Consider the following 26,780-nt stretch of genomic DNA (forward strand, 5'->3'; position numbering starts at 1 on the left):
TTCCGGGCGCGCCCCCGGTCCCGTGACCGCGCACGTGACCGCGCGCATGGCGGCGGCGGCGGGGGGGTGGCGAGCGGGGCGTGCGCGGCGGCGGCGGCGGCGGGGCCGGGGCGAGGAGGAGGAGGAGGGTGAGGATGAGGAAGGCGGCCCCGCAACCGAAGCCGTGCTGCGGCGGCTGCGAGAGGCGCGGTGAGTGCCCGGCCCTGGTCCGTGTGCCCGCTCCCCGCTCGGCTCTGCCGGGCTCCGCTGAACGCCGCGCTCTCCCCGCAGGGATGATCTGCTGAGCTCCGGCTTCTGGGCGGAGAGCGCCGGTGAGTGCGGGGAGCGGGGGGTGCGGGGACAACGGGGCGGGGGAGCCCCGGGGGGTGCGGGGACAGCGATCCCCGGTGCCGCCGCGCTGACCCCGCCGCCCGCAGGAGCCCTGCGAGCCCCGCTGAGCGGTCCCGCCGAGCCGCCCGCCCGCTGCGTGTGCTACGGGCTGGGCCGGTTCGGGCGCTGCCCCGCCGCACGGTACCAGCTCGCCTTCCTGCTGCTGCTGCTGGACGAGCTGCGGGTGAGCACCGGGACCGGGGAAGGGGGGAGCAGCGGGGTCAGAACCGGGCCGGTCCTCCCGGCTCAAGCCGCCCTGTCCCGTAGGTGCCGCCCGCCCGCTGCGCGCTGTTCGACCCGGCCTTCTCGGAGCGGGAGGCGGCGGCGCTGCGAGCGCTGGGGCTGTGCCTGCTCGCGGAGAATGAGGTGAGGACACCCCCGGGTCAGACTGCCCGGGATCCGCGGGGCACCGCGGACACGGCTCGGCCGTGACGGGCTCGGCGGTTCACGGGCAGGAGGGGAAGCACGGCGTGGAGGGCTCGGCCACGCTGTTCTACATGGTGCACTGCGGGAAGGCTCTGTACAACAACCTGCTGTGGAGCAACTGGAGCCCAGCGGCGCTCTCCAAGCTGGTCATCATCGGGAACAGCTTCCGAGGAATCGAGGAGAGGTCTGGACTCACCCTGGTCAAGCTCTGGTGCCTCCCACCCTGCTTTCCTCTTCTCTGTCCCACTACGTTATTGCTTCCGACAGCTTTCCCTGTTCTGTGCGTTTTCGTTGCCATAAAGTTTTCAGTCATGAGCCCTTTCCCCCCGTGTCTGTCCCATGCAGAAACCTGTCTAAATCCACAGGAACGTCTTGTCTAATGTGGACATCTTCTGTTATTGCAGATTGCTGTCCAGAATCTTGGAGAGAGATTATTCTTACATAGCAAAGGTATGAGGCAACATTATCGTTTCATGTTGACAACACACCTTTTAATGAGAAAGGAAATTAATTGCCATTGGAAAGAAGAGGAGAGTTATTTTTAAAACCTTTTTCCTATACATTATAATATAAAAGTTAATCACTTTAGGATTGTTGAACATTTGCAGAACATCCTGCCCACAGGGGCTGAGGGTAATATAACACCATTCTCATCCTCACTGGCTCAGCTTTGCAGGAAGGGGCTTCTGCATTGTCTGTAACTTTTTCCCCAAATGCGCTTTAGGTCTTGAAAGGAGTAGAGGAAGTGGCACTCCCCAGTCACCCTCGGTACCTGGACACCTTCAATGACACCTCAGTGCACTGGTTTCCCTTGGATAAACTGCAGGAGCTCTCCCCTGAGGTCTGGGACTTCGTGGAGGAGCCAATGTACCAGGACTGTGAGGACCTGGAGATCATCAGGAAGGGGGAGGGACCTGCTGCCAAGTCCTGACCATCCGTGTGGTGGCAGGGCTGGGATCCACATCTCTTCCCATGGAAGCTTCTGTGCAGCTGAGATGGAGCTCAGGTAGCATCAGGCTCTGTCAAAAGTGACAGCACCTGAATGCTGAGGTGATGGGACATTTTTGTATCTTATTTAATAAAAAAGTAAAGCTGAGCTTTGACTTAACACTTACTGAATACAGCAAACTAATTGCATCAAAACCTGCCTTGAGAACCATCTGCACTGCAGTGACTGCTCTTTGATTCCCTCTCCTTCCATAACAGCCTTTGCATGTCCTACACACATTTCAAAGCATCTGGAAAGGGGAATTATCTGAGGGGTTTGTAGTGGGAGTTGTTGAGGTCTGGTTCCCAGTGCATACTTGGAAAAAGCTCTCAGCTCTCCTTGCTGCTGAGATCAGCTCTTGATCAGTCCTGAGAACAACCAGGTCAGCTACCTCCAGGAAAACAAGGATTCCTTCCCTCACCTCTGTGCTCTTAACCACTGCAGTCCCACAGCAGAGAGAGCTGGGGGAGGTCCTGGCTGTGTGCAGCAAAGAGGAGCCCACTGTGTGAAGGATGTTGTGGGGACAGTAACTCACTGCCAGCATAAGCTGTGACATCTGTCACTAGAGACTCAAGGCACTCAGCTAGGCCATCAATCAGCTGCTGGAGCAGTAATGTGATCCCTCCTAACCTGCTGGTAAACCTGTGTCCCAGGTGGCAATTACCAGTGTCAGCACTGCTTGATCTCCCTTAGCCTGGATTCCCAGGTGGGAACTCTGGCCCTCCATCCTCTTGCCACTGCCTGAACAGCTCTTCCAATAAAACCATCTTGGCATCCAGCTCCAGTGTCACTATTTACAAACCTGGAACTTGTTTATTCTGAGGGTTACCCAGAGGCTGTTCCTGGGGGGTGACTCCCAGTGGAGCCTCACTTGGCCATGTCTGTGAGGCTCTGCAGCGAGGTGGGCACCCGGGTGCCTCACTTGGCCATGTCTGTGAGGCTCTGCAGCGAGGTGGGCACCCGGGTGCCTCACTTGGCCATGTCAATGAGGCTCTGCAGCGAGGTGGGCACCCGGGTGCCTCACTTGGCCATGTCAATGAGGCTCTGCAGCGAGGTGGGCACCCAGGTCTTCTCCCCTTGCACAAACACCACGCCCCTGTCGATGTAGATGACGATCCTGCCGAAGGTGTAGAGCTGCTTGCCCTCGTGCCGCTTGCCGATGACGGGCATGAAGACGATGTTGTGCTCCTCGGCCTTGGTCTGGATGAGGTCCTTGAAGTTCATGGGCACGGAGCCGGCGGCGGCGCCGATGCCGCGCTGGGCCATGTTCTCGGCCTCGCGCCGCTCCTGCATGGCCTCGTACTGGAAGTCCTTGCGCCGCTCCGTGTGCGTCAGGTACGCGATGTTCTCCCGAGCGCCCGGCTGCATGTACCCACCTGGCGGAGAGAACGGGGAGAACACGGTGCTGAGCTGTTCCCAGAGGGAAGCAGCTCCATCCAGGATAAAAGGTCAGTCGTATTTGGAGTGTGGTGTTTAAGTTTGGGCTTTGAAAGTGAGTTCTCAGTTTTGGAAAGAGGACAAATTTCAGGTGCTGCTCCCTCAGGCACGCCCTTCTCTTTTATACAGTGAATTCCCAATAATCACTTTGAGGTGGTAGGGAGAGTCATGTAAAAGGGAAGGGAACTGCTGTAAGGACAAGGAAAAGAACCAGTATCTCACCACAAGGAAAAAAATACCCAGTAATGACAGCTTTAGAAGTCAAGCCCTAAAGGATGATGTCTGACTGATAGAGGATCAGTTGTTCAATGGCCCAGGAAGCCATGAAAAATCTGTTTCTGCTTCAGTGTAGTCCAGAACTATTGAGTAGCACCTCAGAGGTGTTCTTTAAGGACAGAGCAAGGCAGAGCCCACTGACTCTCACTGCTCATGGGAAATGCTGCCAGCAGGGCCATGCCCCAGTCAGCCTCCCAGGAGCCACACGCTGTGGAGGCACAAGTAGTCCGTGGGAAAGCTGTGTGAGAACACGAGGTTTCCCAAAGGCTATTTGTGCCTCCACAACATGTGACTGTACTGCCAGCTCAGAGCAGCAGAGCCATCCCCACAAGCCACTTACCTACGCTGGAGGACACGGCCCGGTTCATGATGTCAAGGGCTTCATTGAACTTGTCTTTGATGGAGGGATGTGCCAGCACCTGGTCTGAGAACATGGACTTCCAGCCCAGGTACCACTTGGTGATCTCTTCGTAGTTGGGGCTGTTACTGAGCCAAGAGCAGAGCACCTGCAGAGCAAGGAACAGGTCAAAGGAAGCACAGGGATATTTGTGCAGGAGAGTACTCTCTGTCACAGAATTCCAGGGTCATTTAACATGGAAAATACTCCAAGAATATAAAGTCCAAGCATGACCAGTCACCCCCTTATTAACCAGCCCAGAGAACTGAGTGCCACATCCAGGCATTCCTTGGACACCTCCAGGGATGGGGACTGCAAACCTCCCTGGGCAGCCCCTTCCAGTGCCTGACCACCCTTTCCATGAGGAAATTTCTCCTAATGTCTGACCTGAATTTCCCCTGGCATAATTTACCACTTGGTTTATTACTGAGTGTCAGTAACAGGAGGAACTGTTCCAATGACTGCTGAGCTGTGAGTGGGAACCAGCCCAGTTCAGCAATTCCTGGATAGGAATCACTAAAACACTCCCCAGATAACCAAACCTCTTTCCTCAGCCCTCAGTGTCTCACCTGCAACCACTTTGGGAAGAAGTGTTTCTCCAGCAGCCCAACCAGGCTGGAGACAGAAATCATCCCCTCCCAGTCAATCACCCAGTAAAAGGCATCCATGTGCTGCTGGTGTGGGTTAATGATGAGCTCATTCAGACACATTCCTGGGAAAGAAAAGGATAGTTAAAAAAGAGCCTCACTCAGTTTTATCAGTGCCCTGACCTCTTTCACTACCAATACACAGAACTTGAGCAGCACCTTTTTGTTATCCTAAGGGACAGTGGGAATCTTTGGCAGATCCTGCCACAAAATGGTGCACTTCCACTTCCAGTGATTACAATTTGCTGCCAGAACTGAGAAACTAAAAAAACTTTACTATTTTTTAACCTTTGAGCCAGTGTGCATTACAAAACTCATGGTGAAACATAAGAACAGACCAAAGAATTCAGGAGTAACAGCTCTCAGATATTCCTACCAGCTGGAGATGGATGATTCATAAAATATAAGACAAAAAAACCTAGAGAATAACCAGAATAATATTTCTGCCCCTGCAGAGGACTGGTAGCACAAAATCAGAAGCAAGTTTGGTGTAACCTCACTAACAACAATCTCTGATGTAACACTGGCACCCACATTAGCAAGGATCTTTCCTTGGGGTCAGGGGGAAGGTGCCACCAGCATTCCTGAAATCCAGCACTGCCTATTGTCTCACCGAGTTTAGGCACGATGTTCTTGACCATGAAAGCCTCCCACGAGCCAGGAGTGAACACATCCTTCCAGGGCTGAAGGATGAGCTTGGCAGAGGAGTCGCTGGGGTGCCATTTCTGCAGAGCGTTGGCCAGCTTGTTGCGGATGGGCGAGTACAGCGGCTCCAGCCGCGCCTGCATCAGCGGCAGCCAGGGGTGGATCCACGAGTGGATGGGCACCGTGTCTGTCAGGGGATTCCAGCTCTCCACCTTGGGGCACAACAGGAAAGATTAACTGAGTCCAGCCACCAGCAGCAGCAAGTTTTGTGCAGAAGCACAAAGAACTCTGATGTGACCGCCGACTCCTCACTCCTTCGGCAGAGGCCAATGTTTGCACCCTGGTGTTTGGGAGTTGCAGCTGGAATCCAAACACCAGTTCAGAGAATGGCTTTGCTCTACCCAGCCCTGTTCTCTCACCTCCTTCTGCAGCTTGGGGAAGATGAGCTGATCCAGAATGTTATCCAGTATCCACACAGGAACAACGTTCACCCAGCTATCCAAGAAATCCACCATGGATCCGCAGTTCCTTGGCTGCCACCGCGCCACGATGTTTCTGACATATGGCATCCAGATCTCCCACATCAGTCTGGGAAGAAACACCAAGTAAATCAAAGTGAAGCTCAAAGCTACAGTCTGGGCCTAAATAAACCAAATGGGAGCTGTTAGTTAAAGCTGTGTCTTTTCTGTAGCTGCAAACTGGATTTTAAGGAGGTCCAGCAAGGGAATCTTTGGGAAAAGTTCCCTTGTATCTGCTCTTTTCCCTCCCCGAGGAAGCAGCACAGGAAGATGCTGCACAAAGTACAAATCATTTGTTCTTTACCTGTGAAAAGCATCTGTTGACAGGTCCTGCCCACTGTGGGATAACAGCTGATCGTTTTCCAGAAGGCTTTTCCACTTGGCTATGATCTCTGTGCCATATGTACAGTCCTGGGAATGACAGGGTACAAATGGTCCTTTATCCTTTTCCATTAATTCCAGCTGGGATCTGCACAGAGCAGGCTGATGGTGTGCTGAGCACAGCCAGCCTTCTCACCTCCTCTCAGGGCAATCCAGGAGCTTGCAGACTTAATTCCAGAAACCCACAATCATTGAAGTTGGAAAAGAGCTCCTAGACCATTGAGCCCAACCTGTGACCCCCTCCCCACCTTGTCAACAGCCCAGAGCACCGAGTGCCACCTCCGTCATTTCTTAAATGACTTTTAGTAAAGTCCTGCCAGAGAAAAATCCCACCTTACAGTATTAGTACACCTCCATGGAGAGGACAGTCTGAACTTTCCCAGGTGTACAGAGAGATCCAGACTCTGCCCCAGCCTAAATGGCACTGAGAACAGACTGTGCATCTCAGATACCTGACAGACAAACCTCTCCTGCTTTTGCTAAAAAACAACAGCTAGAGATTTGCTTTTCACCAAATTCTTCATCTCAAACTCATAAAAGGGAGTGGTTTTAACCTTAAAAACTCCTAAATTTCTACCCAGCAAATATCTGAGAGTGGGGACAGTACAGGGTTTCATTTTGTCTCTTTTCTTTTTCTCCAGACCAATCAGGAATTTAGAATCCCAGACTGGTATGGATTTGAACGGAGCTTAAAGCTCATCTCATACCACCCCTTGCCAGGGGCAGGGACACCTCCCACTAGACCAGGACACCTGGGACAAGGTAACAAAGATTACTGAAGCCATCAAGTGAGAATTGCAGATAACTCAAACCAACACACACCTTGAGGGGATCCCAGTTCTTAAAGTATTCCTTCATGAGAGGATAAACTATGGCCACTGCCAGGTCCACCCTGTCTGACATCCTGTACTCCTCGTAGTACTTGTCCTGCAGGGTCTCAAAGATCTTTGCACATTCATCCAGGGTCAGAGGGTTCTCACAGCCCGGCTGCATCCGCCTCTCACACTCCTCCACCATGTCCAGCACCTTGCTGAGGTTGCTGATGGCCTTCTCCTCGTGGGACAGCACCTCAGCCATCTTCTGGATCTCGTGGCTCAGGTTGACCACCATGTCCCTCTCATACTGCAGCTGCCGGTCGCTCTGGATGATCTCCTGCTCCGTGATGTCGATGAGCAGCTGCAGGTTGTGCTCCAGCTCGGGCAGGGCAAAGCCCTGGGGCTTGGAGTCCTTGCCCAGGGGCTGCTGGGGGCTGTCATCTGGGATGTTGTGCTTGTGGCTGATCTGGCTGTAGCTGTAATAAACCTTCTGCTCCCGGCCCGTCATGTCGATCACCTGCCAGCACACAACGATGAACTCTCTTACAAAAAACTCTCTCTCATCTTCCAAAAAGGTGAAAATCCCCGACTCCAGATTGAATTCTGGAGATTTCCAAGGATCTTAATTACTTCAGGAGGCTGCTAACACACACTGTATTTGAACGAGGGGATTGCCTCCACAATGGCCTTCTCCAGACACAAGGAGTTAGAATGAGTAAGAGACAATCTGGAATCAGAGCCACAAGAATCTCCTCATCTCATCCCACTTTCACTGAATGATTCTACAAGCAGTGATCTTGCCATTACTAATAGTTACACTATTAGTTATTTCACTTAGAACCTTTATAATTTTATAAAGACACTTTAATTTCGGATGCATAATTTTATTGAGTGCATACCAAATCCCTTACTGTCCCTTTGAGGTAGAAGATGGTTCAAACAACCCCAAAAAGGATAACTGTGCTTTTAGAAGTGGGTGAGTGTTGATTATGACAAACATGAAACAATTAAACTTAAATTGCAATTAATCCCCCACACATGCTCACATTTAATCTAATTTGTCACCATGTCCAGGTGATACAGAGCTAATAAATGGCTTAGGGATGAGTTCCACGAGGCAGCACAGGTAGTTCCTAGGACTGGCTTTCCTGAGGTTACCAGTGCCTAAAATGTCCTGGTGATACCAAAGGGCCCAAACTGTTCCCCAGGCGTCATTTCTTGGCTTATCAACCTCACCTTGACCTGGGACAGCTCCTTCTGAGGGGCTGCAAGCTGCTTGCTGATCCTGCCCTTGGCTTTCAGCTCTTCCACTGTCTTGTAGCTGTACTTGGGCTTTTTCTTGCCTCCATTCGGGTCCTTCCGCCACTGGCTGAGCTCCTTCTGAAATTCCTGAACAAAAACAGCAGAGTTGTGGTGACTACTCTTTGTCACACCCCAAATCTGCCTCTTTTTACAGGAAAATAACCATCAGACCAATGAGGAATTTGTACAGGAAATAACTGGGAAGTAGAAAAGCTCATGCCAAACCAGCCTGGATGCTGTGAGCCAGTCACCCACCCCATGGATTAAATGAACATGATGTTCCTGGTCTTTTATTTTATTTAAATAGAAGACAAAGACTATTTACACGGGGGATTCTTCAAAAGAGGGATTCTAGCAAAGCTACTGAAATAGAGTGAGCCAGAAACAACAAAGAACATTACAGTGATAAGCAAAATCTGCCTAAACGAAATCAACATGTTCTGTGTTTGGCTTTTTATCTAAAATTAACCCAAACAGTTTTCTCTGCCACAGAAATTTAAAAAAACTGAATTTTGTACACACAGCACAGCAAAGAAACAACAAGAACCCCAGAAATACCTCCTCAGCTTCCTCTTCCGAGTCCACCACAGGGAAGTCCTGCAAGGACTGCGGGGTCCTCTCGGAGCCATAAGCGCCCACAGCACCTTTGCCTTTCCTCTGCTTGGCCTCGATGGGATTGATGATTCCTGGCAGGATGGGAATGGGGTCAGGAGGAGCAGTTTGTGTGCTGGGAGAGAGCAGAACAGCCAGGCTTTCCCTACAAGTTACCAGATCAGCACCAACACCTTCCCTGCCAGTGCCTCCAGCACTGCAGTACTTCCAAAATCACCAGTTCCCTGTAAAATCACTTCATCTCAGCACACACCAAACTGCCAAAGCACAGCCTTGCTCCCAACCACATTTCACTGCCTTTTTATCCTGCCACATAAAACAGCATCTCCTTTTCTGTGGGATGATCACCTTTGGAATTTACTGCCTTTTTTTCTTGCTCTTTTTCTCTTGCAAAATACCCAGAGGAGGAAATGGCCACAGGTCAGTTTGAACACCCCTGACTCTCACCACAGGGCCTGGATCACTGGCAGGAAAAGAAGCTTAAACCATCTGGGGCTGGCAGTTCTTTAAGGGATCCAACCTCTCCTCCAAACCCCCAGTTAATAATAAACCACCAAACACACTGACAGTACCTTGAGCATTCTTCCCCAGACCCCTTCCAGGGACATATCCCATCTTCTGGAGAAGCTTCTGCCCAATTCCTTTAGTGTGTCTCTCCCAGCTGCCAAAATCCACGAAGGACTTGGAGCCCCCTGCAAAGCCTTTCTGGCTGGGCTTGAAATTTCCACCCTGTTAAAAACAAACACACAAAAACTTGCAGCCCTGAGGCTTCAAATAACCAAAGTGTGCACAACTCCCCTCAGAAAGTTCTTTCCAGAAGCAATTCTGCTGTCCCCACACTGCCCAGCTCACTGGAACCTTGACTGGACATCCATGAAGCACTTATGGAGACTCCTGGAATTCCTAAAATACAAAAGGAAATCCTGAAAAACTCTGGCTAACAACCTGACAGCTCTCAGGTTCCACCACCAGATTTAGCTGAAGCTGATTCCTGATTCTTTCTGGTTTCATCTGAAAATAGGGTTTGAGTCTTAATCTACAACATGCCTGGATTTGTCCATTCTGTGAAAGTAGAAAAATAAAGTCTCTGAAAGGCAGGAAACCACAGGAATTCTCTTCTTTAAACCTCCACTGACCAAAGGGAATATTGAGAAAAATGAAAGGACTGACTCACAAGGACATACAATCACTATATCAATGTACAGTTGTACCAATGATTTAGAGCCTCTGATTTAATAATTTCCCCCTTTTTTAGTGCTCTATTACAGTTACACTACCCTCAACCACAGCCTGAGTTTCATAAATATAAAAGTAAATTTCCTGGAGAACTCACTGTTTTTAACTTCTTGGGCACAAACTCCTTGGGAATCTCCTCCTGCTTCACGGGCTTCTCATCGTCATCCGAGTCCTCATCCGAGAGCTCCTCGGCCGCCCCCTTCCTCAGCCCAGCACTGACAAAGCTCACGGGGGCTGAGTAATCCCTGGAGCTGCAAAAGGAGAGGGAATTCTACTCCAGGGCACACTCCTCCAGGAGCCTAGAGGCTGCTGTGCCTTACACCCCCCAAAAACGGGATATTAAAGGCTATCGAGGTGTTTAACTCTGCTTTTGCCAGGCAATCCCCATCCTCCCTGCCGTGTTCGAGGGAGTGAGCACAGCGAAAATCTCTACAGCTGAGGGGGGCCCCGGGATGGGCTGCTCGGGTGGGTGTTCACATCCGGGAAAAGCCCACGGAACGGGAGGGAGCTGCAGGGAACGAGGGGAGCTGCAGGGAACAGGGGAGCTCTGCGGCCAGGGCCGGTCCTGGGGTCCCTGAGAGGGCCGGGGGTCCCAGCCCGGCCGTACCGCTTCCCGCCGAAGCTGGGCCGCTCCTCGTCCGAGTCGCGCTCGGCCCACACGCCGTATGTCGCCTCCTCCTTGGTCTGGCGGTGCCGCTGCCGGTGCGGGTTGAATTCGTTCTGCAGGTCCCAGTCCGACACCTCGAAGCTCTCCATCTCCACGCCATCGTCTCCGTCCGTGCCGTACAAGTGCGACATCGACATCGCGGCACGGCGGGATGCCCCGGGCCGCTCAGGGACCCCCGGGCCGCTCAGGAACTCCTGACCCAAGAGCCCCGGGCCGCTCACGGAACGCCAGAACCGGCGCCGGCCTCGCCGCCAAACCGGATGTGCACCATTCACTTCCGGGCCGTTCCTGTAGCGCAAGCCCCGCCCCCAAACCATAGAGTCGCGAGGAGCGGAGCGGCCGCGCCGCCCTGTGGCCCGGCGGAGTTAAGGGGGCGGAGTCCGCGCGATTAATAATTAAAATATTAAATATCAAATCAACACTTTAATGGTGTCCGACACCGGGGCTGGGGGGGGAGGGGGGTCATATATTAACTCTGCAATAGCCTCTGCAGGGTCGGGGAGGGGGAGTGGGGAGGAGGGCACACACACCACAAAGGCTGTGCAGGGCCAGGGGGCTGTTCCTGACCCTGGGAATTGGGAACAGCAGGACCAGGGCGGCTCTTCCCGATCCCAGGAATACGGAACAGCAGGGAGGGGAGGGCTGTTCCCCACACCGGGAACGGGGGGCAGATCACGAGACACAAACGCGATGTACAGAGTCCTCCAGCCTCGGCACAGGGAATCTCCTCCCGTCCCCCACCCGGATTTCCACAGCTGCATTCCCCACGGAGCGCTGGGAGAGGCCGGGGATGTTCCCGCCGTGGAGCACGTTTGGCCTTTGCAAATAAATGCAAATACATTCCTGGAGCGCAGTCATTTGGCAACAGTAGGAGCAAGCAATATGCTTGGAGAACCGATTTCCACGGGCCCACTGCACACTCTTCCTTCTCAGGCAACAACAGGCCATTGGCAGCGTTCTGGAAGAGACAAAACACAGAACCTCAGGGGCAGGATCCCTTTGGGAACAGGATCCCCTCAGAGACACAATTCCCTAAAGAACAGGATCCCCTCAGGAGCAGGACCCCCTCAGGAGCAGGATCCCTTTGGGAACAGGATCCCCTCAGGGGCACAATTTCCTAAGGAATGGGATCCCCTCGGGAGCAGGATCCCCTCAGGAACGGGATCCCCTCAGAAGCAGGATCCCTTAGGAATAGGAGTCCCTAAGGAACAGGATCCTCTCAGAACAGGATCCTTTAAGGAGCAGCATTCCCTCAGCAGGATCCCTTACCCCTCAGAGACAGAATCCCCTTGGGAACAGGATCCCCTTGGAGCAGAATCCCCTAGCACTGCAATGCTTAACTGAGGGTTTAAAGCCCCTGTGACACAAAAAAAATGGCCAGAAAGGAACCATTTCTCAGCCCAGGACAGGGGACACACAATTCCTGATCTTCCCTCAGTGCTTCTGATCTTTTTCTAGCCCAACCATCTGCTTGTGCACAGAAACTTGCTCTTAAAGGATGGGTTTTAGTACCAAGAGTGATATTTTATGCTTTAGCATGAAGGAAGAACATCCAACACATCAACAGTTGTCTCTGCAGTAGAAGCCCAAGGCAGCAGCTTTGTTTTCCATCATGTTTTCCTTTGTTTTCTATCCCCTTCCTCAGGTCCATGGCACGTCCTCGGAGGCAGCTGGGGAGCAGCTCAGCTCATCCACACATTCCATGTGTCCCTGCTGCCCGCAGGGACAGGCTGCAATAACCCTCCCAAGCGGCTGAGTTTCATTTTGCAGCTTTAATCCTGTTCCCAGAGCTCAGGAAAAGAATTCCTTACAAATGGTCCCACACAGCAGCATTGTGTGGGAAGATCTGAGGCGACTGTGAAGGATCCCTGGCACTAGGAGTGTGCCTGGAACTCCAGCTGATCCACAGAAATCACACAAACCAAGTGCTGGTCCTGGAGAAACGCAGGCAGATTTGCCCAAATCCCAAAATTAAGTAAACAAGGTCTTACCTGGAAATCATTAATTTTCTTAGTGAGAAGATGACGTGTTCTGAGTCACCTGGAAGAGCCCCAAAAGAGAAGGGTCAGCTCTGAGCCAGCATTTCACAGGGATGGGAGCAGGACCAGGCACCCTGGTGTGCCCAAAACCCCCAAACCTCTCAGGATACATCCAGCTCTTACCTGCAGGTGACCTTTGAGATTGGCTGGAGTTTTATAATCCCCCTTTAAAACCTGTGGGAAAGAGAACCTGGAGTGACCCCCTGGGGCAGTGGAATCATCTCCGGGTCACTGCTGTCAGCCATTCCCAACCTTACCAGGGAAACGGCTTCACCTTGAGTGCTTTGTCCTGCTCTGGGCCCCTCTCTCCAGGACAGACATGGAGGGGCTGGAGCGTGTTCAGGGAAGGGAATAGCGTGGGGAAAGGGGCTGGAGCCCCAGGAGCAGCTGATGGAGCTGAGAAAAGGGCTCAGCCTGGAGGAAAGGAGGCTCAGGGGGGACCATGTGGCTCTGCACAACTCCCTGACAGGAGGGGACAGCCAGGGGGGACAGGCTCTGCTCCCAGGGAACAGGGACAGGAGGAGAGGAAACTGCATCAAACTGTGCCAGGGGAGGGTCAGGTTGGACACCAGGAGGAATTTCCTCATGGAAAGGGTGGTCGGGGCTTGGAACTGCCCAGGGAGGTTTGGAGACCCCATCCCTGGAGGTGTCCAAGGAATGTGTTTGATGTGGCACTCAGTGCTCTGGGCTGGGTAACAAGGTGGGGATCGGGCACAGGTTGGACTCCATGGCTCCGGGAAGCCTTTTCCAATCCGAGTGATCCCAGAATTCTGCGATTCTGTTTTCCCCGTGTGTCTGTTGCCCCCCTGCTCTTTCCTGATCCGGCTGAGGAGCTCCCCTTGCTCCGGAGGGCTCTGTGACCCCTCTCCCGTGCCCCCATGGCAGTGCCACTCACTCTGTGCGTGTTGTTGACAACCAGGGGGTCGGGGTGGCCGTAGTTGGGGGGGTTGGCATAGGGGTCGTAGCCGAGCCTGGCGAGCATGGGGGCGATGTGGGCCATGTCCTGCAGCACATCCCCCGGGATGTGCCCGATCCATTTGGATAACGCCTCCATGTTCACCGGCTTGATCACCTGGTCTGTTGACCTCTCTATCCTGGGGAAAATAAAGGAAAAAAAACAACAAAAGACACGATGGTTGGATTTCACTCATGTGCTGGGCTCACACAAAACTCGCTGCCACCTCCACAGAGAACCACAGGACGGGACCTTAAATTCCATCCTGTCCCATTCCCTGCCATGGGCAGGGACACCTTCCACCATCCCAGGCTGCTCCAAGTCCTGTCCCACCTTGACCTCGGATGGGGTAGCCACACCTTCTGTCCCTCACAGCCCTGTTCTGGGGAAGCAAACCCTGGCAGGGGGTTCTACAGCCCCAGAGGCTGGGTCCTCCTGTTTAGAATCATGGAATCACTAAGGTTAGAAAAGCCCTCTAAGATCAGTGAGTCCAATCATTCCCACAGCACTAAGTGGCTAAGGCCACCACTGACCCATGTCCCCAGCTGCCACATCCACACAGCTTTTAAATTCCTTCAGGGATGGTGACTCTACCACTGCTGTGTTCCAGTGCTTAACTACCCTTTCAGGGAAGGAATTTTCCTTTTCAGCCAACATAAACCTCCTTTGGCAAAACTTAAGGCTGCTTCCTCTTTTCCTATAGGAGGGATCCATCCTGCACTGGGACAGGGGGTTTCACCAGGACACCTCGGCTTATCAGAGGAAAACAATGTAAGATGTGTGGGCTGTAGCACAGATACACACCTGGTGACCTCTATGAATATTCAAAACCTGATTTAAGCAACCTGGACCAATTTACCCCGAGCAAACAGGGAAGCAGAGCCAGCTGCATTCCCAGGGCATCCTGGAAAACCGGAGCAGCTGCACATCCCCCTCCTGTGTGGCTCCTGTGCCCTCACCACTGGGGCACCAGCAACTGATATGGAGACTTGGATAATTCCCTTACACGGCTGATTAAATTTTGCTAAGCCTGACTTAAGCCTCCATTTAGAAAAGAAACAGCATTAAAAGAGGAAAAGAAAGTGGGAGAAGGTAAACACCCCCCAAACATGGAGATGCCAGGAGAGAGTGCTGGGTGTGCCTCCACTGAGTAGGTATTGCTTTTATTCTGCAATACCAGCCCCAGACCTGGCAAGAACTGCAGCTCATCATCTTTAGCAGCACAACTAATCACACCAAGGAGGCAGGCATCTGAGGACGGGTGGAGAAAGAGGCATTAAAGAGCTCACGTTTCAGAGCAAGCAGCTCTTTGCAAATTAGAGACTGAAATAATTTCTGCAGTGTCAAGAGAGATTAAACAGTCACCTGCTTCTGAAATCCTTGCTTGACAAGCTGTTCTGTGGAGTACAACAGATTGGGAGCATTAAAGCCGTTTCTTATTCAGGCACACAAACCCCACTGCAGTACAATGTGCTATCCCTCCTCCCTTAAAATCACACACAAACACCAGCAACGCAGTGCTGGTGTTTCAGCCTGCTTTGTGTAACGAAAATACTCGAAAAGCTGAGGCAGGAGCCGAGACTCACTTGGAAAGGGACACCCCGCCGGGCTTCCCGATGAGCTCCTCGTGGTGCAGCACCGTGTCGCTCCAGGAGATGTCCAGGAACCTCATGATGTTGTGCATGGACTGCTCGGGGTGCAGCACCAGCTGCTCGTAGTAGACGGGCAGGCAGCGGGCGCGGCCGATCTCCAGGCACTGGGAATACATCACCTCGATGGCCTTGTTCCACTTGGTCAGGCAGTCCCGGTAGCTGTTCAGGTCGAAGCCGGCGATCGTCACCTTGCGCGTGATCATGGAGTGCACCGAGGCGCGCCCGTCCCGCACCATCAGCAGGAACTTGGAGTTGGGGAACAGCCGGGACAGGTACACGGAGGATTTCAGCGTGAAGGGGTCCTTGTTGCACAGGTACCTGGCGGGCTCGCCGTGCTTGGCGATCACCTCCAGGATGAAAGCCTGCATGGCCGCGTCCAGCACCTGGTCCGTCACCCCCGCCTCGTCCAGGCGCATCTTCTCGCGGCCGGACTTGGACCAGGCCTGGCGCATGGCCAGCACGCGGGGGATGATGCGGGTCTCCTCCCCGCAGCGCACCTCGGGGTGCGCGTCCAGCATGGCCCTCATCAGCGTGGTGCCGCTGCGGGGGACGCCGCCGATGAAGATCAGCGGCATGTCCTTGCTGTACCGGTACTCCACGTGGTTGGCGTCCACCATCACCAGCTCCTCGTTCTCGGGCCTCATCAGCCTGTGCCTCCTCTCGCTCAGCACCTGCTGGCACTCCAGGACCTGCTGCCCGAGGTGCAGGGTCACCATCAGGGCCGCCACCGAGCCCACCAGCAGCAGCACCCTGCGCGTGGTGACCCGCATCCTGCTCTGCCGGGCACAGGCTGGGGGCTTCAGCTCTCTGCTAGTGAGTGTCCAACCCCACGGGCATCTGCAAAGGAACAGCACTGTCAGAGCAGCGGGGCCAGCCCTGCTCCCATGGGATGCTGACACCATCACAGGATTTCATCACCTCCTTCGCTTATCAGCACCTCCCAGGCTTGGTGCCTTACACCCAGCAGGTAATTAAAGTCTGCATCAGTGCACACCCAAAGAGAGAATTTCTGCACTGTTTGTGCTCCCAGAAACACAGGTTAACACCTGGAGCAAAGCTCCAGGAACATTTTGGAGAGGAGGGGCCCTGTATACTTAGGGACTCCTTCAAACAAAATCTTTACAGAGAGCCTGTTCCATCCCAGATGAAGCTCAGACCCTCGGTGAGGTTATTCCTCCCAAACCCAAGTCAGCACTCCAGCACTGCTCACCTCTCAGCCACCTGCATCCTCCCTACGTTTTGTTTAGTTTAACCCTGCGGTGACAGGGGAGAGGAAAGCCGAAATAAGAGAAAAACAAAAGCCTCTCATGCCAGCTTTAAGGGTTTGAGTCAGGAGAAACCGTTAGAATGAAACACTGAGAAATTCAAACAGCTGAGAGTGAACAGCCACACGCAGCGTTCACCACCCTGCCCTGCCTCGGAGACTGACCTGACAGAGAAATCCGTGAAACTTCATCTGGCACCGAGACTTTCTGGGGTTTTCCACGGCTCGGCAGGACATCCAGCAGGAAGGCTGCAGCCTCTGGAAGTGCCCAGCTCAGCTGCGTGCCCGGAGGGACTCCCGGGAATGCTGGCACCGCTTCCCACCCCCTCCCCCCCGTCCGCCCCAGTTGCGAGTGCAGGTTTTGCAATCCTCCCCTGGGCTCACCCCGGGATTTCCAGTTCTTTGTGTTTATGTGGCTGGGGTAGGAGCTGAATGGAGTGGAAGGAACGGGCTGTCCATGGATTCTGTTTTGCTGACAGGCCAAAGAGCTGCTCCAGAAAAGCGTTTTCTCCCCTCCACGAAGAAACACATTGTGCAGCAGTCCATGTGGAGCAGGGAGCAGGCAGGAGGGAGCCTGGAGCTGGGCAGCTTCCCTGCTCCTGCCCCTCCTGCCAGGCACTCAGAGACTAGCTCTGCTCCCTAATTCCAGTCCTTGACATCCCACTCCACCATCCCAGACTGCTTCCATCCACCCACTGGCTTTTATCCACTCCTGCCCAGGCAGTGCCTCTCTGCCAGCCCAGAAATGCCCTTCCCCAACTCAGCAGCACAACAACATCACCACCAAAAGTAATTTTGTGGCTCTTTACTACCTGGTCCACCCTGACCAGCTGCTTGGTAACATACCAAAGCTAAATAGCCTCAACTGCATCCCCAGGTATAAGATAAAGTGGGTGGATTTGTTGGGATGTAGATCAGAGGGACACCCAACAGCTCTGGCATTTTTGCAGCACCAAGCAGAGTCAGAGCCATTAACAAGACAAGTGCTGCTCCTTCCTGCTCTTCTCATCTGTTTCAGTCATGTAAATATATTCAAATGTTCACCCTAAAATAATTGCAAATGCCACAAGACCCATTTCAAAGGATGGCAGAGGAGCAGGCAGGATTTAGGGCCAACTGGAATAATTAGGGCGATGCAGACCAAGACAGGCTAATTAGCAGCAAAGGCTGCATCGTGAAAGGAGGCTGGAGCACAGAAGTGCTCTGTTCTCCAGGAGAACCAGCTGACAGGGAGCAGCTCCCACCGAGATGCTCCAGCAGCTCCGGCAGAGCTGCGGAGGGAACAAAGGGACTCTCATATTGTGTGTGATGGGAGGGTGGCTGAGGCTGCCAGCTGTGCCAGGGGAGGTTCAGGTCACACATCAGCAGGAATTTCCTCATGGAAAGAGTGGTCAGGCCTTGGAAAGGGCTGCCCAAGGAGGTCTGGAGTCCCCATCCCTGGAGATGTCCATGGAATGCCTGGACGTGGCACTCAGTGCTCTGTGCTGGTGACAAGATGGGGACTAAGCACAAGTTGGATGGTCTGGGAGGGCTTTTCCAACCTGCGAGATCTTGGGATTCTGTGAGTCCCTGGGGACTACCCTGCCTGTCCGTCAGGCAGGGACACAGCCCCCATTGTTCCCCACCCAATGCCACCAGCTTGGGGAAGCTCCCACTCCATGTGGGGAGTGGGAAAGGCAGGTGCCCACAGGAGCATGGCTTCTCCCCACTGCTGAGCTCTGCACTCTGGCTCTGCCCCTGAACAGCAGCCCCTGGGAGGGCTGGAATGGGACAAACCTCTCCATTGGGATCACCCTGGGATCACCCCAATGTGCTGGGAGGGCTGAACAACATCCAGAGAGTGTCTGGCCACGGGCTGGAGGAAACCACAAACAGCCCAGCTGGTTCTCAGCTCTTTTGTGCAATTCTCCACCGAGAATTTCCTAAAATTTATGGGTCTCATTAGTCTATGAGGGAAGGCGGATGGGTCATTTCCTCCCCAGCAGACACTGTGCTGGAATCATGGTGTAATTAGGTGCAGGGCTGTCTGAGCAGAGACAGCCTTTCCAGAGACAACACCCCTTCAGAATTCCAAACTGGCTCTGAGAGCTTCCCATTCCAGCAGGAATTAGGGACCTCTCAGAGGCTACTCTGGCATATGGTGGCAGGGAATGGTGACATGGGAGCAGAAATCAAAGTGCCAGCAGCAACCCGTGGCTGAAACCTCTGAGTGCAGCTTGGACATGACAGAACAAGGATGTGACCCAGGACCAGGGGCTCTGTCCCTGGCTAGCATCAGGGCAAGACTGGCACCCAAAGCGTGGGGGAAGATGGGAACCAGTGGGGAAGTGACAGCAGAGTGACAAGAGGTCCTACAGGCAGCAAGTCTTCTCAATTCCCATGCTGATGGGACATGAGCATGAACGAGGTTGACACTGTGTCCTGCCAGCTTGTGAAAGCAACAAGGACCAACAGGGCACCAGTGGTGGCATGGACAGATGTGCAAAATCATCAGACAGATGTGCAGCAGTCACTCAGCATGCTAGGGGAACCACACATCCATCTGCTGGCTCTTACCTTTCCCCTGTAAGGTCATTGTGCTGTTACTTGAACTTCATGCTGCATCCGTGGCCACCAAAACACCTGATGGGGAAGAGAAGCCACAGTGTTGATTTGTTTATTTAGCACACACATCTGCTCTCCTCCTCAGCACCTTCCCCTCCTGCCCACAGCCTCCTCTGAGCCCCAGGGAAAGGTGTTCATGCTGGAGCTGGTGGTTCCAGCTCATGGTCAGTGCTGGCCTTGGCACACCTGCCCTGAGACACCAGCACTGCTCACAGAGCACAGCCAAGCCAGGACACACAAAGGGAAGCAGCTCTTTTAGGAAATGCAGCCTCCTGGAAGGGAGAGGCCTCAGGGGGACTCAAGCAGCCTGGAGGGGATGTTTAAGGCCCAGGGGATGACAATCCAACTGGGCACAATTCCAGCACACATCCACCAGCACAACAGCCTTGATCAGAGGAAGCAGCCCCAGACTCGCCTGCTGCAAATGCTGAAATCAGGCATAAATCAGATTATGAGCAGTGCCCCCAAATTAGTGACAGTGAAAGGAGACAGAGCCCAGAGGACCTGCAGGCCTGGCAGGACCTCCCAGCTCCAGCCCAAGGAATAAAGCTCTCTCCATCCTCACCACCTGCCAAGGCAGCAGCACCAGCTCCTCACAGCATGGAAATCCCTCCAGGTTTGGAACCAAACCCCTGGACACCAGGTTTCCCACAAGGACTGCTCCATGCCAGGGAGCCCAGCAGCCTTGGCTGAAGCCATCCTGCAAGCACAGAGCGTCCTGGGGACAGTCTGGGACACGGAGCTAAAGCAGAGCACCCCAAGGGGCCAGGATCACTGGATGTCACTCTGCTCCCAGGGTCACAGCATGGACATGGGACCATCATGGGGTCACTGCTGCTGGGACATTGCCAGTCAGCTCCCCTCCTGGCTGCACAGCAGGTCCTGGCCTCGCAGGGTGTTCCTGAGAACATTTCCAGTAGTGACACTAATGGCTATTCCAGCCACCCGAGCCTCCTCTCCTGCCATCGAGTGTCACCGGCCCCTCCGCCTCAGGACTAAGGAGAAACCAGAGGGAAACTCCACCCAGCATGAACTTCCAAGGGCTTCTCTGAGAGGCTTCCTGCTCAGCTTGGCTCTGAGAGCTTCCATGGACTGCAGGATTGCAGCTCCAGACCATGCTGCAGCTCCACTGCATCCCTGGAAGTGCTTCTGCAGTGCCACAAGTGCTGAGGTGCAGGGACAGAGGTGGTTTAAGAGCCCACCCGACTCACCCTGCTCCAGAAATGGCTCCAGATCCTGCCTGTGCACAGACACACAGACAGACACGGGGACACACACTTGTTTGCGACTTCCTTCCTGATGCTATGCAGGGCGTCACCACCAGCTGGGCTCCAACAACAGCTCTGACCGAAACCCCGACCACAACCCCTGAGTGAAACCCCTGACCTTGGCACCTGCACTGGGAACGGGTAAAAACCACCCTCGGAACAGCCCCTGTGCCTGCCCAGCATACTCAGCAGTGAGGAAACACCATTTGTTAAAGTGTTACAAACAACCACGGAAACAGCTTCTATGAGAAGCCCCATATGATCAAAAGCTGCATTTTTCTTTAAACCATTCCCAGATATGATTGTCATTAAGTGCAGCCTCCCCAAAAGACGTAGGTGTGGCCTGGAAAATTTGAGCTCAATTTGTTGGTGCTTAATAAAAGGATGAGGATCTGCAGGCGCCCTTGTGGCGGAACAGCAGCAGAAACTGTGGTCAGCAAGAAATGTCCCAACATATCCAACGCACATCTTTACAAATCAGCAATATTTAATTACTGAATTGATAGTCTCCAGTTCATTTATAAAAATAAACACAGCTTGCCTGAGGGCTGCTGCTTCATCCCAACCTGAGCTCAGTCCAACGCTGGCACTGCTGATGGCAGCTCTGCTCCTCCTGGATGCTCCTGCTGGCAACTTGAACGGCACATTTCCAAACATTTCCCAAGTATCTCTCTTAGCAGGACTGGAGTGCAGTGACCATGGGACATTGAGCATGGAGCATGGGGAATGGGGCATGGAGCATGGGGCCAGCCCCAATCTCCACCAGGAGCCCACAGAGGCACCACAGGGGTGGCTGTGGTCACCGAGTGCAGTGTCAGCCCCGTTGCACAACCCCCAGCTCCTGCTCCTCCACCCCAGCACTGCCCAGACCGGGATCGATCCCACAGCACAGTGGGAACAGGGTCCAGCCCACCCACCCCAGCGGTGGGACAGGGGCTCAGCACATACCTCTGCTGCAGGTGAGCCAGGGCCCTGAGCCTCGGAGGGAAGATATGAAAATGAAGCTGCAGCACTCAAAAAAAAAAAAAAAACAAACCCAGAACAAAAAAGAAGCTGCTGTCAGCCACCACGAGGTGAGAGCGGCACCGCTGAGAGCAGGACGGGTTTGGTGACTAAAACTGAAGCTGCACTGCAGGTCATGAACCCAGGGCATCCACCGGAAGAGGCCAATTTCAGTGAAAACACAACCAATACCAGCAAAAACACCTGGGGTCTGGAACACTTTGGAGTTCTGTGTCCCTTGGAAAATCCCCAAACACCAGGGACAGTCCCGTGGTTCACACTTGCAGTGCCGCCATCATCTCAGGGAAAAACTAACAGTCAAAAGAGTTCAAGGATGAGTGTTCAAGCAGCCACCTCGGCACCCAAACCACACAGAGGCTGCTCCAGCTGCATCTTAGCAACCAACAGGCTCAGAGGGCAAAGGGGAATTCATTCTGCTGAGGACCTAGAAAAATAAACCAGCAGAACCTGCTGCCCTGAGGATTAAGGCAGTGTGTGCCAGCTTCAATCATTTCTGGCTCAGAAAAGCCTGCAAGGTGATAGCCCTGAGCCACACCACCCATTCCAGCCCTGCATCCCAGAGAGCCAGGGATACGGGGACTGTGTGCCAGCCAGCTCCAACTATCAGCAGAGAATCCACAGACATTTCACAGCACGAACAGACTGTTGGTTTATCGCCTCAAGGCTGTTACGATTAGCAAAACATTTTATTATCCTGCTCAATGGTACAGTGTTCCTCAAACAATAAAAATCCCACCGATTTACAGTAAGTCCCCTCCACCCATCCCTCGTTCCAAGCACGGCGACAGCATTTTATTGTCCAGAGATGGAAACCTCAGCATTCACCCTGAAAACCTCGCAGGGACACGGCCTCCGGCTCAGAGTGGCAGATTGATTATGGAATGCCCAAGGGGGAAGCTGCTGGCAGGACACAGGGGTGGAGGCACCTTCCCACTCCCCAGCACCTGGCGCTGTGTCCCTGCACCACAGCAAGGCTCCGGCACGTCAGACGTGCTTGTGCTGAAATGGGACACGAACTCTGCACTTCACAGGGAGCTCCTGTCTTTTAATTAACCCACAGAGCTTCACCCTTCCTTAATTACTCTGCAGTTGCTGCCTCAAGGGAACAAAGGCAAAGCTAGCACGGGTGCTACTGCTGGTGACATTCCCACGTCCTCTCCCCTTGTGCCCGACCAGTGACTCCACTGTCCTGCTGCAGGATGGTGCTCTGGGAAAGCACTGAGCTCTCCCCCAGCTCCTCTTGCCCAGGGAAGCTGCCCCATCCCTGGAAGTGTCCAAGGCCAGGCTGGATGGAGCTCTGAGCAACTCAGTCTAGTGGAAGGTGTCCCTGCCCATGGAAGGAGAGTGCAACTAGAAGATCTTTAAGATCTCTTCCAACTCAAACCATTCCACGATTCTGTGATGATTCTGTGATTCCTCTCCATGCCTCTGATCAAGTCCCTCCAACTCTAATCCCTCGTTAAGGGTATGTCCTGGGGATCCTCACAGGAGAGGGACACAGGACAAGGGGAGCTGGGGGTTGCAGAGCCCCTGTGATGCAAACACAGTTCTTCCCTCACAAAATTGCACAAATATTCCCTTGCAGGAATGTGGGTGGTCAAAGCCTGCCATACAACAGGGAGGAAGAGAAATCAGACGAACTGCTAGAAAAAACACTAAGTATCTTCAAAAAATATTTTCCCAATCCACACGCCAAACCCTAAGTCTCAACAAGCTCCATTCTTGCACGCACAAAGATCAGGATCTGCAAATAAAAAACTGTTTCTGCAAGACAAACCCCAAAACCTCAAATTTGCTTAAGAAACAAAATCAAAGTGTTTTATTTCCCTATGCAGCAGCAGCCCTGGAGGCACTGGCTAAGGGCAGGGCAGCAAGGACGGAGCTGCCACTGCTCACCCTGCAGGCAAGGACGGGAGAGGGGACACTGCTGTACCTCCCCATCTTCCTCAGCTCCTCTGCTCCTTTTTGTCTTTTTTCCTGCAGTCCTGAGCACGGACCAGCCCCAGGATCTCCAGCAGTGCCCAGCCACGCTCAGCACAACAGACGCCATAAAGGCAAGCATTTGGCATCTCCACAAAGCCAGAAACTTCGGGAAACACCAGCACCCACTTCAGCAACGTGTGAGTTTGTGGCCTCCCACTCCCAGCCCCAGAGAGGACAGGCAGTGACCTCCCCCAAGCCCTGGCACGGGAGAAGCCCTTGTGAAACCACCAAAGGAAGAAACGGAACCGGGTCCTTCCGAGCCTGCGCCACTGCTGCCTTGTCAGCCAAACCACGCTGCACGGCACATCCGAGCGCCTTCCTGTCTGCCCAGCCCAGCGGGGAGCCCTGCTCCTCCTCTGCTGCCACTTGCATCTGCAAACACTGGGCCACCAAGGCCTGTGCCCTGAGTGCCACCCGGCCACGCTGGCCCGCAGCCAGCTGTGAGCACAGCTGCTCGGGGGTGGGGGATGGCTGCTTTCCACCCTCACACCACAGGATCCCTCCCAGCACTGAGCAGCAACAGGAGTGCTGGAAAAGCTTCCCCAGCACAGCAGCTCCGTGGCCATTCCTCCGTGGAGAAGCACCTGGGTGCTTCAGCCCCTTCAGATCCCCCAGCCTCAGTCTGGGGTCACTGCCTGGGAATGCACAGTGAGAAGCAGCCGCTTGCTTCACTTCCGAGTGCTGCGTGTTGAGCAACCCCCGCTGCTGCTCTTGTTTGCTGTCCTGGGAGGGGACAAGGGGCTCTTGCAGCAGGGCCAGCCCTGGCCACCCTCCTGCCTGCACCCACACCGTGAGGCAGCACGGACTGGGGATGAAAAGGACAAAAAAAAAGCATCGTTCACCTTGAAATCTTTGAAATAATTCCTGCAGGAATTCTGGAGGCAGACAGGGCACTAAAGGATTGGAAAACAGAGTGAACCAAAGCAGGCAGCCGACACCAGGGCAAGCTTCTCCCAGGTTCTGTGTGCCCACTGCCTGTGGAATCTGGAGGGAAACGGCTGAGGCATGAGGCTGAGGTTCCTCAAGGCATCACAAATTCATCACAAGGCGCATCTGCACGGTGCCAAATAAAACCACCTGCTGGGGGTTTGTTTTCTCTCTCCAAAAATCTTCTTGACAGTCCCCGCGTTTCAACAGCGCTCCTGCCATCCCACACATCCCTGAAGGCTCAGCGTACTCGTAATGCAAACTGCCTTTGGAAAAATCTCCTTAAATTAGCAACAGAAATTATTAATACAGTTTGTAAAACCTACAGGCAGAGGAAGGCGGTGGCACGAGCCTGCCCATGCTGGTGTGCCCACCAGTGTCCTGCAGAGATCCCAGGCCCCAGCCTGCCACATCCCCCCACAGTGAAGCCCCCCAATTCCAGCTGCTGTGGGTGATGCTGGGGAGGACCCGCACAGTGCCCAGTTCCCCTAAATTCTGGGCTGACTCCGCACAGACCTTGGGCTCCCTTGGGCTCTGCAGCACAGCTGCTCCTGTGCTGCCACATGCAGCAGCCTCGGGGCACGGATGCCAAACCCCGCTCGCAGCTCGCAGGCGCCCGCCTTGGCACTTGACAGCTCCCCACGAGCACCCCGCAGCATTCCCACAAAACACACGGCAAATCTGGAAACCTGTTAGCACCAACCACTCGGATCTCCCCACTCACCACTGCTCGGTGCCCGAGCAGGAGGGAGCAGCACGGCTGTGCTGAGGGGGGGGGACTCGCCTCCCCAAACCGGGTCCAAGCAGCTGGCAGGGCCTGGCAGAGGGAGGCGTTTGAAGAGGTTTCAAGCTGTGAGATGATTTTTGGACAGAGCCCGAGCGTACAAACAAACACAGCGAGGGACAGAGCAAAGGCCTCTCTGATGCAAGCCATCCCCTGCCTGCAGGAGGGCAGCCCAGCTCATGCTACTGGTCCCAGTGCCAGCAACTCCAGCCACGAGTCCCAAGAAACCTGAGATGGACAGCGTAGATGTCACATCCCTGCCATGCAGGGCACAGCTGAGTAACAGATGGGCACTGCCAGGAGAGTGCCAGTGCTTTGGGTGGGCTGCAAAGTGCCAGTGCAGCTGCTCAAGAGCCTGTCTGCACCTCCTGCCAAGGGACTACATCCCACAGCCACCCCGACCTCAGTGCTGCCAACACCCCTTGAGCCTCAGCAGAGGCTGATGCTGCTCGGGACCTGCAGGCACAGCCTCTCACTGGGCACCCACCGGCCCAGGCCACCACGTTCACCCTGGTATAGGAGGGCAGTCCCAACCCTGGCTGAGCTCTGGACACTTGGACAGATGGACAGTCCCAGCCCATGGGTGCCCTCTGTGTATGGCAGTGCTCAGGTTATGGCGGCATAGCTTGGTGCTGGGCTGCTAGAGGGGTGCCATGGGAGGGGGAAGAGGGGACCATGTGCCAAAAAGCAGGATGAGAGGACAAAGGTACAAGGAGGGCCCTGTGCTGAGCACCTTTTCCCACCTGCCGTGCATCCTGCACTGTGTTCTGTGCATTGAGCACACTGTGGCCACCTCAGCACACCCTGCACTGCACTGAGTATCCTGCACCATTCGTGAACCCAGCACTGAGCATCCTGCACCCAGCACCAGAGGAGAACCCAGCACTGAGTACCACTCTCTGAACCCAGCATAGAGCATCCTGCTCAGTGCTGCACCGTGCTTCCTGTACTGGGCACCCAGCACTACTCTGAGCACTCTGCACCCAACACCCGGCACCGACAACCGCTCTGTGTCCCCGACACCGAACACCCAGCACTGCTGTGTGTCCCCGGTACCGCACACCCTGCACCGCTCCGATCACGCATCACTGCCCGGTGTCCCTAACACCGCGCAGCCCCCGCACTGCGCACCGAGCATCCCCCGCCGCTCCGCGCCCCGTTCGCTTCGCCCGCGCCACCCACCGAGCCCGGAGCCGGTACCAGGCAGCGCCCGCCGGTACCAGGCACCGCCCGCCGCGCAGCCCGCCCGCTGTCACCTGCCAGCCGGCGCGGCTGCGGGGGGGACAAACGGCAGGGACACACGCGGTACCGGGGCCGGGCCGGGCCGGGGCGCTTCCCCCGCTCCCCCCGGTGCCCCCCGCACTCACCGGGGCCGCCGCCGGCCCGGAGCGGCGCGAGACGCGGCGACGTCACGCGCACGCGGGGCCGGGATCCCCGCCCGCCGCTCCGCGCGTGCGCCGCGCGCGCCGGGCACCGGGCGGCACCGGGGGACCGAACCCGAGCCCGTCCCCCATCCCGTGTCCGTGTCCGTGTCCGTGTCCGTGTCCGTGTCCGTGTCCGTGTCC

At 54.6% G+C, this 26,780-nt stretch overlaps 3 protein-coding genes across 6 annotated transcripts; 1 reads left to right on the forward strand and 2 right to left on the reverse strand.

Annotated features, from left to right (window-relative positions):
• The first annotated feature begins 46 nt into the window (after positions 1 to 46).
• Positions 47 to 1,903, forward strand: SRRD (SRR1 domain containing). The gene is made up of 7 exons (XM_014874863.2): positions 47 to 189; positions 271 to 311; positions 417 to 553; positions 637 to 735; positions 825 to 979; positions 1,200 to 1,245; positions 1,520 to 1,903. The coding sequence occupies exons 1-7, from the start codon at positions 47 to 49 to the stop codon at positions 1,724 to 1,726; spliced, it is 828 nt and encodes a 275-aa protein (XP_014730349.2). The 3' UTR covers positions 1,727 to 1,903.
• TFIP11 (tuftelin interacting protein 11) lies at positions 1,265 to 10,992 on the reverse strand. Its single transcript, XM_014875063.2, has 12 exons — positions 10,657 to 10,992; positions 10,147 to 10,300; positions 9,386 to 9,542; positions 8,760 to 8,887; positions 8,136 to 8,288; positions 6,907 to 7,416; positions 6,008 to 6,114; positions 5,605 to 5,773; positions 5,154 to 5,397; positions 4,463 to 4,605; positions 3,837 to 4,002; positions 1,265 to 3,159 (listed from the first exon to the last, which is right to left on the reverse strand). The coding sequence occupies exons 1-12, from the start codon at positions 10,851 to 10,853 to the stop codon at positions 2,804 to 2,806; spliced, it is 2,484 nt and encodes an 827-aa protein (XP_014730549.1). The 5' UTR covers positions 10,854 to 10,992; the 3' UTR covers positions 1,265 to 2,803.
• Positions 10,993 to 11,124: 132 nt separating this feature from the next.
• On the reverse strand, positions 11,125 to 26,652 carry TPST2 (tyrosylprotein sulfotransferase 2). Of its 4 annotated transcripts, XM_014875066.2 has the most exons (7): positions 26,583 to 26,652; positions 19,183 to 19,248; positions 15,297 to 16,199; positions 13,651 to 13,849; positions 12,879 to 12,929; positions 12,708 to 12,756; positions 11,125 to 11,674 (listed from the first exon to the last, which is right to left on the reverse strand). In XM_014875066.2, exons 3-6 carry the CDS (start codon positions 16,130 to 16,132, stop codon positions 12,727 to 12,729), a joined length of 1,116 nt encoding a protein of 371 aa, XP_014730552.1. In that variant the 5' UTR covers positions 16,133 to 16,199; positions 19,183 to 19,248; positions 26,583 to 26,652; the 3' UTR covers positions 11,125 to 11,674; positions 12,708 to 12,726. The 4 variants fall into 4 exon arrangements, with proteins under 4 accessions (XP_014730552.1, XP_088032247.1, XP_088032248.1 ...); XM_088176121.1 differs by lacking the exons at positions 19,183 to 19,248; positions 26,583 to 26,652 and adding an exon at positions 16,792 to 16,890; XM_088176122.1 differs by lacking the exons at positions 19,183 to 19,248; positions 26,583 to 26,652 and adding an exon at positions 16,792 to 16,879 and having other exon boundaries at positions 15,297 to 16,051.
• Positions 26,653 to 26,780: the final 128 nt, after the last annotated feature.

This window comes from Sturnus vulgaris, chromosome 19 (genome assembly GCF_052056855.1).
Source record: "Sturnus vulgaris isolate bStuVul1 chromosome 19, bStuVul1.hap1, whole genome shotgun sequence".
Classification (NCBI taxonomy): domain Eukaryota; kingdom Metazoa; phylum Chordata; class Aves; order Passeriformes; family Sturnidae; genus Sturnus; species Sturnus vulgaris.

Bases quoted from the DNA above. Each gene is read 5' to 3' on its own strand.
- SRRD (XM_014874863.2), top strand. From the start codon at position 47: ATGGCGGCGGCGGCGGGGGGGTGGCGAGCGGGGCGTGCGCGGCGGCGG. The intron at 190-270 runs GTGAGTGCCCGG...CTCTCCCCGCAG, and splicing joins CGGCGGCTGCGAGAGGCGCG to GGATGATCTGCTGAGCTCCG. The intron at 1,246-1,519 runs GTATGAGGCAAC...AATGCGCTTTAG, and splicing joins ATTATTCTTACATAGCAAAG to GTCTTGAAAGGAGTAGAGGA.
- TFIP11 (XM_014875063.2), bottom strand. From the start codon at position 10,853: ATGTCGATGTCGCACTTGTACGGCACGGACGGAGACGATGGCGTGGAG. The intron at 7,417-8,135 runs GTGAGGTTGATA...GTGTGCTGGCAG, and splicing joins AGGAGCTGTCCCAGGTCAAG to GTGATCGACATGACGGGCCG. The intron at 4,606-5,153 runs GTGAGACAATAG...TTTCTTTCCCAG, and splicing joins GAACATCGTGCCTAAACTCG to GAATGTGTCTGAATGAGCTC.
- TPST2 (XM_014875065.2), bottom strand. From the start codon at position 16,264: ATGGTGTCAGCATCCCATGGGAGCAGGGCTGGCCCCGCTGCTCTGACA. The intron at 13,850-15,296 runs GTGAGTCTCGGC...TATTTTCCCCAG, and splicing joins GGCGGGGTGTCCCTTTCCAA to GATAGAGAGGTCAACAGACC. The intron at 12,757-12,878 runs GTAAGAGCTGGA...GGGCTCTTCCAG, and splicing joins ATCTCAAAGGTCACCTGCAG to GTGACTCAGAACACGTCATC.